Source organism: Talpa europaea (assembly GCF_964194135.1).
Source record: "Talpa europaea genome assembly, chromosome: 9".
In the NCBI taxonomy this organism is placed as follows: Eukaryota; Metazoa; Chordata; class Mammalia; order Eulipotyphla; family Talpidae; genus Talpa; species Talpa europaea.
Window position 1 is genome coordinate 15887805 of NC_140076.1, and position 12879 is coordinate 15900683.

At 42.6% G+C, this 12879-nt stretch overlaps 1 protein-coding gene across 1 annotated transcript in view; it reads left to right on the plus strand.

Moving 5' to 3' along the window:
* STX12 (syntaxin 12) overlaps positions 1-12879 on the plus strand; it is a gene marked incomplete at both ends in the record, with an annotated part of 30673 nt that continues 17794 nt past the window's right edge. The window contains one exon of the mRNA XM_084242881.1: positions 1-118. Coding sequence (XP_084099007.1) covers positions 1-118 — 118 coding nt within the window. The remainder of the gene's footprint in view (positions 119-12879) is intronic.

The window sequence follows — 12879 nt, forward strand, 5'->3', positions numbered from 1 at the left end:
ATGTCCTACGGCCCTTTAGACATGTACCGCAACCCCGGGCCCGCCGGGCCCCAGCTCCGGGACTTCAACAGCATCATCCAGACATGCAGCGGCAACATCCAGCGGATCAGCCAAGCCAGTGAGCTGGGCACCGAATTGGGGGGCGGGGGCGCGGGTGAGGGGCCAGGGCCGTCCCGAGGGCAGGCCTGGGGGAGACTCCGGGCTGCGGAGCCCGGCCAGGAACTCGGCCAAGGCCAGCCCTGAAGCTGTCTTGGGCTCTGCACTCCGGGGGCGGCGACTGCCATCCCCGAACCTGTCAGGCCCGGGGTTCCTGAGAATCCGGAGCCCCAGCTGAAGCTGTCTTCTGAGGAGTTCTGTCCTCGGAGATGGGGCCAGATGCCCCGACCTGGCATCCTCGGGTGGGAGTGGGAGGGGGTGTGTGTCACTTCGAGAGCAACGAGTGAGTTGACTTGGCGCAGTGGTCAGCCGGGTTTTTCCTGTCATCCTTCCTCCCACCCGCCTCTCTTGCCTCTTCGGCCGATTGGGAGCTGTTTACTGACTCTGGCTTTAGGTGTACATTCTGCTGAGTCTCTGGTTCCTTGGCAATCAGCAACTTTCAATTAAGGGAAGTGGAGAGTGTGTGTGTTTGGGTGACTTAATACACAGTTCTTTCTGTAGTGACACTGGAAATCAGATACGATGACTGCTGTTTGAGGGCTGAGATGACTTCTGTTTAAATAACAAGAATTAACCGAAAACATCTCCACTGACCTTATTTTGTCTGTTGTAGCTCAAGATTTGCATATACTTTTGGTTTTTAGACCGTGAGACTTTTGTTTTCCTTCCTTATTTAGCTACTCTTTTGAACGAAACTGATACATAGAGAGAAGCTCAGGGACTTGGCCACAATCACTTAACAAGTAAGACATGGTAAAGCTGGTGGTGGATTTCAAAATGTCTTGGTTTAAAACTCCTTTTCTACCACTAGGGTTTGAGTGAGACTGTTGTAGCGTGAGTCAAATACTGTTTGGTCTTTGTGCCTGAAAATCATCTTTTAGGTCCCCTGCAGCAACTTTACTTGGAAAGAATGGTGATCTTTTTTTTTTTTTTTATAAATTTTATTGTTATATTCCCCATACAATTGCAGCCCCCCCATTCTGACCCCAATCCCTCCCCTCCCGCCCCCGCCCCCCTAAAAGTGTCTCTGGTTCATAGTTTTTTGTTGATTTTGATTTTCACTTTCTTATAGTTATTCATTTTCCTGGTCCCTTATTTAAGTTTTCTAGATTCCTGCTATGAGTGAGACCATCCGGTACTTTTCTTTTTCTTTTTGGCTTATTTCGCTGAGCATGATCCCTTCCAGCGCCATCCATGTTGCTGCAAATTGCATGTGTTTATCTTTTTTGAATGCTGAGTAATATTCCATGGTGTATATGTACCACATCTTCTTGATCCAGTCATCTATTTTTGGGCATTTGGGTTGTTTCCAAAGCTTAGCTATTGTAAACAGTGCTGCTATAAACATAGGGGTGCAGGTGTTCTTTGGAATTGATGTTTCTGTGTCCTTTGGGTAAATACCTAGGAGTGGAATTGCTGGATCATATGGAAGCTCTATGTTTAGTAGGTCCAGAAATCTCCACACAGCTCTCCACAGTGGTTGGACCAGTTTGCACTCCCACCAACAGTGCAGAAGAGTTCCTTTTTCTCCACACCCTCACCAGCATTTGTTGTTGCTAGTTTTTTTAATATGTGCCATTCTCACTGGTGTAAGATGGTATCTCATGGTAGTTTTGATTTGCATTTCCCTGATGGCAAGTGATGTTGAACATTTTTTCATATGCCTGTTGGCCATTTGCATTTCCTCTTCAGAGAAGTTTCTTTTTAGCTCTTCTGCCCATTTTTTGACTGGATTATTTTCTTTGTTGTTGTTGAGTCTCATCAGCTCTTTGCAGATTTTTGTGATCAGTCCTTTATCATTAGTGTTGGGTGCAAAAATGTTCTCCCAGTCAGTGGGGTTTCTCTTTGTTTTTGTTATTGTCTCTTTTGCTGTGCAGAAGCTCTTTAATTTGATGTAGTCCCAGCTGTTTATCTTTGCCTTCACTATCACTGCTTTGGGTGATGTGTCTGTAAAGATGTCTTTGATGTGCAGATCACGTAGTGTTTCGCCTATATTTCCTTCTATATATTTTATGGTTTCAGGTCTTATGTCTAGTTCTTTAATCCATTTTGAGTTGATTTTTGTGTATGGTGTGAGGTAGTGGTCAAGCTTCATTCTTTTGCATGTAGCGACCCAGTTTTCCCAGCACCAAGGAATGGTGATCTTCATTGTTGTTATTATTGTTTTTGTAACCTTTGTCTTACTCTGTCAATAGGGAGAACTAATTGGCCCTGAATGTCCTATCTTTTAAAGAACAATTTATCAAAATGTAGAATTTAAGAGTTGAATGTTTCTTTTTCTTTTTTTAATATCCAAAGGACAGGTTTATTATAAAAAGAGAGAGAAGAGTAAAAGACACCTGCACAGACATAAGCATGTAGAAAGAGCTGCCCCCCCCCAAAGGGACAGGTTTGTTAAAAGAGAAGCCTGCATAGTCACAGGCGGCAGCCCTGGGAGGAGAGCTGCCTCTGCTGCTTTGCAAAGGGAGAAGGTTGGTGAAGAGAAGCACCTGCATAGGCACAGGCGGGGGGAGCTGCTGCCTAAGAGATGAAGTTTCTGATGGGAAGGGATTGAGACCATGATTTGGAAGTGGAAAGAAGACTATGAAACCTGTTGAAATCCAGAAATTAAAAAATATATATATGGCCACTCATTAGAAAGCATAATACTTTGTATTCCAATTACCTTTTGTGAGGGAAGTGTTATACTAGTTAGATCAGAAAATTCTGGTTCAAGACCAAAAGTTTCTTGTTGAGGCTAAATCTAATATTAATACCTATTTGTGAAATATTCATTCTACATGTATTTGCTTGAGTATAAGGCTTAGTAGTAGGAAAGCATGAGCTGTATATAGAAAAGTAGAGTAAGTCAATTTAACTAGAGTGGTAGACTGCAGAAAGTAGTGCAAAGTAGGATTGGAAAGGTAAGTTGGGACCTGCACATGAAGGACTTTTACTACTAAGCTAAAAGGGCTTGGATTGAATTCTTCAGGAATATATAGATTAAGTTGGAAGGAAGAGACTGGAATTGGAGACACCAGTTGAGGACTGTGAAATAAAGGAAGGAATGAATAGGTGGCCTCCCTGGTGGGGCAGGGGTTAAAGTCTCAGCTATTGCCAGCCACTGTGGCTTGAGTTCGATCCCCACTTGACACAGCAGACCTTCTCTTGCCTTGCCCACTGCTTCCCTCAGCAGTGTATTTCAATAGATCTGCCTGTTCTGCATGTGAATCCTCTCACCCCCATACCTCTGGCCTATACCCCAGTTCCTGTATGCAGCAATAAATAAAATAAATCTTTAGGGCTTCCCTGGTGGCTCAAGGGGTTAAGCACCGTACTGTGAAGCAATCCACAGCACGAGTTCCATCCCCGGCCAGCCAGGGAGCAACCCACATGGCGAGGCAGACCTCTCCTGTCTCGCCCGCTGCTCCCCCCTCCCCCCTCGCCTGCTGCGGTGTATTTCAGTCAGTCTGCCTATTCTGCTCCCCACTCTGTCTCTGGTGAATCCTCTCACCCCCCTATGTCTGGCCTGTACCCCAGCTCTTGTGTGCATAAATAAATAAATCTTTAAAAATAAATAAATAAATCTTTTTTAAAAAAAAGAAGAAGGAATGCATAGAAAGGTTCTTTGGTGATAGAATTGTTAAAATTTAGCTGTTGATTGGGCATTGAACTCAGCGATCATTGAAGTCAACCACTAACATTACTAGCTAAATGTTAGCTAGTATGCTTACTTTGTGCTGACCATATGGAAAATGCTTTACATACATTATCTTACTTCTGTGAATTTATTATAGAATTTCCATTTTGGGGGTTAGGAACAGACTGAAAAAGGTTAAATAATTACCCTGCAACCAAGTGGCAGTACCTGAATTTGAAAGTAGGTCTGTCTCATGTCACCACCAATTAGCCTTTCTCCAATTTTTAATTAACATTACATTTTTGAAACATTTAACATTTCAAATTACAAATTTTTTTTTTTTTTTACTTTCTTATAGGAATACATGAAGCTGCGGAGCATTCTCTTCTTGTAGTGTTTCTTCCCCTTCTAGACTGTTAGTTCCTTTCAAGCAGGGAGACATAACTTACTGATTTTTATGTTTCTAGTACTTATTTAAGTCCCAAGCATATGGTAGATTCATTCATTCACTCTTCAACAAAAATTCTTTGAGTACCTATTACATGCTGGGGATAGAATGATAAACAAGACAGACAAAATTCCTGCCCTGAGAGTGTGATTATATTTGTCTTTGTGTATGTATATGTATATGTATTGCACACATATGCGTACATACACATGTATAACTAATGTCAAGTATTAAGTGCTATGAAGAAAAATAAAACGGGGAAAAGGGACAGAGACTGAGGAGAGAAAGAAGGTGGTGTGCTTTATTTAGTAGGTCAGTTGGTCAAGGAAGGCCTCCCTGAAGAGGTGATATTTGGTAGATGCCTTAATGACCCAAGGGGAAGTTGGGTAAGTCTCTGGGAGAAGGCATTGTAGGCAGAAGGACTCGCAAGAGCAAAGACCTTGGTGTGTTCAAAGATTAGCAAGGAGAATAGTATGGCTGAGTTGCAGTGGAGAGCATAGTAGGAAAAGAGGGGGCCTCCCTGGTGGCGCAAGGGGTTAAGACGCAACTGATGAAGCTAACCACAGCCACTGCAGCACGAGTTCTATCCCTGGCCAGGGAGCAACCCACATGGAGCAGCAGAACTCTCCTGTCTCGCCCGCTGCTCCCCTCAGCAGTGTATTTCAGTCTTTCTGCCTGTTCTGTTCCCCGCTCTGTCTCTGGTGAATCCTCTCACCACCTCACCCACCCCCGCACCTCTGGCCTATACCCCAGCTCTTGTATGCATAAAAATAAATCTTAAAAAAAAAAAAAAAAGAGGTCAGGGAGGTACCCAGGGATTTTATTATATATATATATGTATGTGTGTCTTGATGCTTAATAGATTTGAATGATTGAGGTTTTTCTACCATCTTAGAACTCTTCATCCTTCTTTCTTTTTGTTCTGTGTGGTACCTACCACATCCTATGACCCTAGGCAATGGGAGTTGGAGTTCATCCCTTGGCATTGTTTGGTGAAGAATTGAGAATTTGGGGCCTCCCTGGTGGTGGCACAAGGAGTTAAGATGCAGCACTGTGAAGCTGACCGCAGCCACTGCAACACAAGTTCGATCCCTGGCCAGGGATCCCTTGTGACCCACAAGGTGCAGCAGACATCTCCTGACTTGCCTGCTGCTGCCCTCAGCAGTGTATTTCAGAAGAACCGCCTGTTCTGCTCCCCACCCTGTCTCTGGTAAATCCTATTACCACCACCCCCCACAACTCTGGCCATACCCTAGTTCTTGTATGCATAAATAAATAAATCTAAAAAATAAAGAATTGAATTTGAAATTGATAGGGTGGCATTGCTCCTACCCAGTTATCAGGCTAGTGCCTGTTGCCCCAAGCTTTCCAAGACTTGGCCGGGGTAGCTAGTATAATTCTGAATGTCACTTCACAGACATGTAACCACATTCATATAGCCCTGCAAGAAAGGAACTGTACCCATTGAAAGTTTGAGAGATTATCTGTTCTCTTTTTCTCACCTGATAAACCATAGACATGAGTTTGGATTCTGAGCAGATCAGCCCGAAATATGGCAGGCCACTGTATGGGTGGTTATAGGTACAGCTAAGGTTGACTGCCCAGTACAAGAGGTTGTTACCAGTATGTGAGGAGTACAGAGGAGAAATACTTGACTCTGTCTGTTGCGGAACAAAGGGTCTGGGCAAGTATTGCTGAAGCAGATAGAGGAAATAGCCTCCAGGTTAACTTTAAAAAGATTAAAGAACAACACTTCTGTTCTTTAATGTTGCTCATCTGTTGATATGATTTTGTTTACTGAAAAAAATGTAAAGCTGTTGAACTTAAAACCGATGATCATGATATCCTGTGAGTTATTCTTTCAAAATTATTTTCATATTTGCCGCTTGCTTTTTATTTCATTGCTACCTTAAGTCTCCATGATCTCAACACCTGTACCAGTAGCACACTCTGTGTCTCTGTAGTTGCTCTCGTTCTCATCTTCCTGGTAATGCTCCAGCAGTGTGTCTAAAATCCTGTTTTCATGATGCCACTCAATGCCGAGAGCCTGTAGTGGCGCTCTATTGCCTACTCTACCAGGTCTTAATATTGCCTTGCTTTCCTTTGCTCTGCCATCCTAACTTATATGAACCACACTTTTCAAGTCCCTTCCCCCTTTGCTATAGGCAGGCTGTTTTTCTAAACATCTCTAAACCTGGTTTTTGCCCATTCTTTTCTTCTTTAATATCTTTCCGCTCCCCACCTCCCTAGTTATGTAAAAGCCCTGAGTAATTAATTAAGTCTTCCTTTACTTTTGAAAAGAGTGAAGTTGGGGGCCTCCCCTGGTGGCGCAGCGGTTGAGCAGCTGGGCTGCGAAGCTGCCCACAGCCTCTGCAGCACCGGTTCAATCCCCGGCCACATGGCGCAACAGACCTCTCCAGTCTCGCCCACTGCTCCCCTCAGCAGTGTATTTCGTCAGTCTGCCTGTTCTGTTCCCTACTCTGTCTCTGGTGAATTCTCTCACCCTCCCACGCTTCTGACTATACCCAGTGCTTGTATAAATAAATAAATAAATCTTAAAAAGAAAAAAGAAGAGTGAAGTTGGAAAGAACATGGGCTTTAGGATCAGCAGATCTGTGACCGAATCACAGTTTCTTTGTATACTGTTAACCTTGGCAGGCTGTCTCCCTCTTTTTGTCTGTTAACCCATCTGTAAAATGGATTTATTAACGTGGCATGATTGAAGGTGTCTAGTGGACATGTAGTTAACAGTGATGTTCTTTGCTAAGACCCCCCGCCCCCGCTGTAAGTCAGTAGTTGGACCCACAGGCTCAGGAGTCAGACTGCCTGGGCTGAAGTCCTAAGTCTTCTTACTAGCTGTGTAAGCATTGCTTTACTTCTCTATAAAATGGCTATTATCTATTTAGGATTATGAGGATAAGATGAGGTAATTTATGTAAAATGCTTACAATGGTGCCTACAACATAGAAAGTGTTTAAGAAATATTAGCTATCATTTCTTTTCCTTTGAATTTGTAACCATACTACTTACTTGGCTTTTTGTATTCTTTAACTAATTCATGTCTTTTGACCTTATCACTCCTGTTAGAGAGATCACTGTTAGGGGATAGAGTGACCATGCATTACATATTTCTCTTTAACTATAGTGCCTGGCACAGCAATGGCTATGTAGTTGGCATTCACTATGTACTTAATTGATTTCATCATTGCTGAGTACATTTTTCTTGATCTTGAGTTTGATAATAGCTATCCTTAATTGAGATCTTTTATGTGCCAGGTACTGTTCTAAATTTAGCTTCATCTTATTTCATCTTCACAACCGTTTGAGGGCTCTTTTGTTATTCCCATTTTTTTAGGTGAGGAAATTGAGGCACAGTAAATGATTACAGCCTTTTGCTCAAGGCCATGAAGCTAGGATGTGGTGGAAGCAGGAACAGCACATAGGCAGTCTTAATTCAGAGTCTGTGCTCTTAACCATCACACACTGGTATGGTAAATGGAAGCTTATACCTTTGATATTTAGTATTCATTTTCAGTTTAATTTAGAGCATTATTGTAATACAGTGGCTACTTTCTAAAAGTCAGGTCTTTATGTAGCTACATAAAAACCTAATATTCAGAGTAAGACACTGAGATGACTTCATTGTCATAATCACCACATAGGCTATCATTTTGTCATTTGGGGTAAATAATTTTTTTCCCGAATTCACATGTATTTTTTTTTAAGATTTATTTATTTATGCATGCAAGAACTAGGGTGTAGGCCAGAGGTATGGGGGTGAGAGGATTCACCAGAGACAGAGTGGGGAGCAGAACAGGCAGATGTACCGAAATACACTGCTGAGGGGAGCAGTGGGCGAGACAGGAGACGTCTGCTGCGCCATGTGGGTTAGCTCCCTGGCAGGGAGCACTGAGACTTTAACCCCTGTACCACCAGGCCGAATTCACATGTTTTTTTTTTTTTTTTTTTAAAGATTTATTTATTTATTTCTACAAGAACTGGGGTATAGGCCAGATGCGCGGGATGGTGAGAGGATTCACCAGAGACAGAGCGGGGAACAGGACAGGCAGACTGACGAAATACACTGCTGAGGGGAGCGGCGGGCGAGACAGGAGAGGTCTGCCGCACCATGTGGGACCCTCACCAGCTGGCTGGGAATGAACCGGTGTTGCAGAGGCTGCGGACAGCTTCACAGGGCTGCGCTCAACCGCCTGCGCCACCAGGGGAGGCCCCACATGTATTTTCTAAATAGACTGAATTAGAGCATTAGAGTCTGTCGAATGAAGAGAAATTTTTTCCCATTACTTTTTCCCACTTCATTGGGTTATAGTAAACTACAGTGATGGTGGTTGCCTTCTATATGACTAGACTTTGATTTGGATTTAGCTTCATTTGGAGGTTCAATTCTGCTTAAAGCTGATATCAGCTAAAAGCACATCAAGAGTACTCAATTTAGAGCAGTTCCTAGTGTGGATGTTAGCAGTAATGTACAATAAATTGATTTGCTTCCGAGTCTTTAAAAAGTTTTAACCAAGACGTGCTCTTAAAAATAAGAGGTCAATGATAGGAGAAATTGAGGCCTAGTTTTAAGAATAACAAAATTGCTTACAGAGACCTGAAGTTGCCTTTTCCTTTGCCTAGTCATCTGGTCTCCAGGAATATGGAGCATTTCGGTTATTTCTATTCAGTGTATTGTAATAAGTCAACTTGAAGTAAAACTCCTGGTTACTAGGATGCTTGGAAAATAAATTTTCTCATTGACTGATTTGACTAGAAAACCTTTTTATTGTATATTCAACCCACTTTGATAAAAATCCTTGCAAAAAGTATCATTTTACCCTTTGACATTTAAGTACACGCAAGTGGAAATAGCATATATATAAAATCATGTTTCTTTTTGTCTTTAGGTTATTATAGGATACAGTTCTTAGATGTTAAATAGATGGGTCATTGAGTCAGTATTTTTTTTAATAAATCTCTGATGTTGGTGGCTATGGAGGGTAGTGTACAGAAAGTTCTACTTCTTTGAGTTACGGTAAACTAAGACGCTACTGTCCCTATGATTTGAGTTTTGGGGTGTGTGGTACCTGAGTCTTACTAGACACTTTTAGAAAAATATCTTAATATTCAGGAATTTAGGAAATGTTGGTAGAAGTTTAGATTAATTGGTTAGTTTAGTTCTTAGTTAGCAAACGGCCCTATTATGTCCCACTGCCTTGTGTTTCCCCAGCCCCTCACCTCACACATATAACTTCAGGTAATCTCAATAAACACAGTGCAGAAAAGTCTAGGTGAAAATAAGTTCTCAGCTGAGACTATACAAAGAACAGCTGGTTATTTATAGATTTTTATATTCTATAAACATCCTTTTTGCCTCTCAGTTATTTAATATATTTTGGTAGATAATTAATAACTTGACTCTTTGTCATAGTATTGGAGTTTGTAAGGAGAGTGCTCTTTTATAGAGACAGTCAATAAAATGAGTTGTTTCCTTGACCTTTTTTTGTAAGATTTACCTTTTTTTGTCATCATCTATTCAACCAAGTATTTTCTGGAGGAGTGTGTGTGTGTGTGTGTGTGTGTGTGTTGGTTATGCACATACAATAAGTAGAATATGGTCCGTGTGTGTGTGTGTGTGTATGTTGGTTATGCACATACAATGAGTAGAATATGGTCCCTGCCCTCCAGAAACACTCCCTGCTTACACAGCATCACTGGGAGTAGAGGCCTTCGTTATTACTGAATTTTAGAACGAGCAGTGGTGTAGTGCTAAGAGCTCATTTAGTCCTCCATCGCTGCTTTTATGAGAAAAATAAAAACCAGCCTACACAAATAGTAACTGTGACAAATAGTAAGTAATGAATGTGTTAGTCAAGCTTGAGTATCATATACAATTGGTGTAAAAATAACCCAGCAAAATGAAATGACTTGCCTGGTGCCATACATCTAATTAGCATGGTCAAGTCTGACTTAGAGTTCAGGTCTCCTAGCTCTTATTCATTTATTCATCTCTTTTGCCTAAAGAAAATATTATGATATAAAAGTGAGGTTAACTGAATCAGTCCATTTATTTATGTACCCATCGAGTACCTGGCACTCTGCTAGACTCTGGTGCATACACTGGAATATTCCTGCAAATGGAAGGAAGTTGTAGAAGGAACAGGTTAGAGCAAGGACATCAGCCTATCTGGAGCAGGGAGCTGTTAAGCTAGGGAGGTATCAGATAAGCAGGGTGGAACTCAGAAGTGAAGTTCTGCCCTTTGTTACTACATTTTATTTCCTTTCAGTGTCAGTCTTTTAAAGAACATAATGTGGCTCAAAGAAGATAGCCATTGGAGTCAGCAGTGACACTTGGCTCAAAACTCTTCCGTGGCTTCCCATTTCATTAAAATTTGAAGTCCTCGCAGTACTTTACAAGGCCCCATACAATCTGGCTCCCCTGCCTCCTGGGCTGCTTCTCTTTATCTCTCTTTGCTTATTCTGTTCTAGCCACGCTGGCCTCCAGCACACCAGCCTTCTTGCCTTGGGAACTTTGTACTTAATACCCTTGCTGCTAGAAAACCTTACCAGATATTTGCCTGGTTTCATCTCTCACTTTAGATCTTGGCTCAGCGCCATCTTATCAGAGACCTCTCTGGCCACCTGTACCGTTCCTGTTCCCTCCTACCCCAATGTATTTTAACTCTATCTCAGTTAATTTTTCTTTATAGCACTTAACACTTTGTTGCTTTTTTAAAATACATCATTTTATTTTTATTTATTTATTTATACAAGCATTGGTTATAGTCAGAAGCGCGGGAGGGTGAGAGAATTCACCAGAGCCAGAGCAGGGAACAGAGCAGGCAGACTGACCAAGAAATACACTGCTGAGGGGAGCAGTGGGTGAGGCAGGAGAGGTCTGTCGCGCCATGTGGGACACTTGCGGTGGCCAGGAATTGAACCAGCGCTGTAGAGGCTGCAGGCAGCCTCGCAGCCCAGTGCTCAACCGCTGCGCCACCAGGGGAGGCCCGATAGCACTTATCACTTTGAATAAGCTTCTAGATAGCATTTGTTTTCTAGAGCTTGAAACAGGAGAGAATGAATGAATGAAATCTGTAGCTCCCATGAGCCTCAGTGTGCCCATCCGTAATATTGTATGGGTGCTTTTTAGAGGGTGGTTGGTATCAAATAATGTTTTTCAAGTATAAAGGGAAAACACTCCAGTGCTTCCTCTACTATCAGTATTTTATTTATTTATTTATTTTAAAGGATTTTTTATTTATACAGTAGCTGGGGTACAGGCCTGAGGTGCAGGAGGGTGAGAGGATTCACCAGAGACAGAGTGGGGAGCAGAACAGGCAAACAGACTGAAAGCACTGCTGAGGGGAGCAGCGGGCGAGACAGGAGAGGTCTGCTGCGCCATGTGGGAATCTCCCTTTCCGGCTGGGAATTGAACCCGCGCTGCAGAGGCTGTGGACAGCTTCACAGTGCTGCGCTCAATCCACTGTGCCACCCCGGGGGAGGCCCTACCATCAGTATTTTAATCTGACACCAGATATGTGGGTTTTCCAAGCAATTCTCAGATTTTCCTGACACCTTTGGAGTCACCTACAATTTATCTCAATTCTGACACTACCTGCCCAGAGTTAGTATCAGATCCCACAGGCTCAGTGTGCCCTTAAGGTTACCCCTCCCCTCCAGATGTCAGCTGCAAGTCCATGTTGTCACCTGTGCTTCTGACCAACAGGATTATAAATTGGAGGTTCCCGTGACTTCCTCCTCAGGTTACATTAGTTTACTAGAGCGACTCACAGAGCTCAGGAAAACATTTCCTTACTAGAGTACAGGTTTATCATAAATAGTAATTCAGGAACAGCCAGATGGAATAGATGCCCAGGACAAGTTATGTAGAAAAAGGCTCAGAACTCCTGTTCTCTCTCTAGTACAACACCCTCCTAGCATTTGTGTTCTTTCACCACCCAGGAAATTCATCAAATCTAGTTATAAGTTTTTATAGTTTAATCTGCAATCCCCAACCCCTATTTGCCTTCACAGAGGTGGTCAGGTGGGACTAATGATGTGATCGTTTTGGGGACCAGTCCCACCCAACTTTAGGCTGTCTAGGGGAACTACTTTAAGTCACCTCGTTAGCATGGACTCAGTGTGCTCAGAAAAGGGCTTTTTATGAATAACAAAACATACTCCTATCACTCAGGAAATTCCAAGGATTTACCAGATCTTTGGGCCAGGAGCCAGGACAAAGACCACATACATTTATTATACTACATCAAGTACCTAACCCAGTGTCTAGAACATAGTAAATGCTAAGGTCTGCCTTCTTTCATAAATTATTTATATGGCTCGATATTTGATAGCTTTAGTCATCCCCATATACCAGGTAAAAAGGAAATTCCTCAAGTTAGTGGTATTTATAACTTATATAATGCTCTCTTAGCAGAATGCAGTAATTATAGTGCTTACATTTTCCTATGGAGCCATCAAACTAGAACATCCTCAATAGAGGGCCTCCCTGGTGGCGCACGGGGTTAAGACGCAACCTGTGAAGCTGTCCGCAGCCTTTACAGCACAAGTTCGATCCCCCAGCTGGCCAGGGAACAACCCACATGGCACAGTAGACCTCTCCTGACTCACCCACTGCTCCCCTCAGCAGTGTATT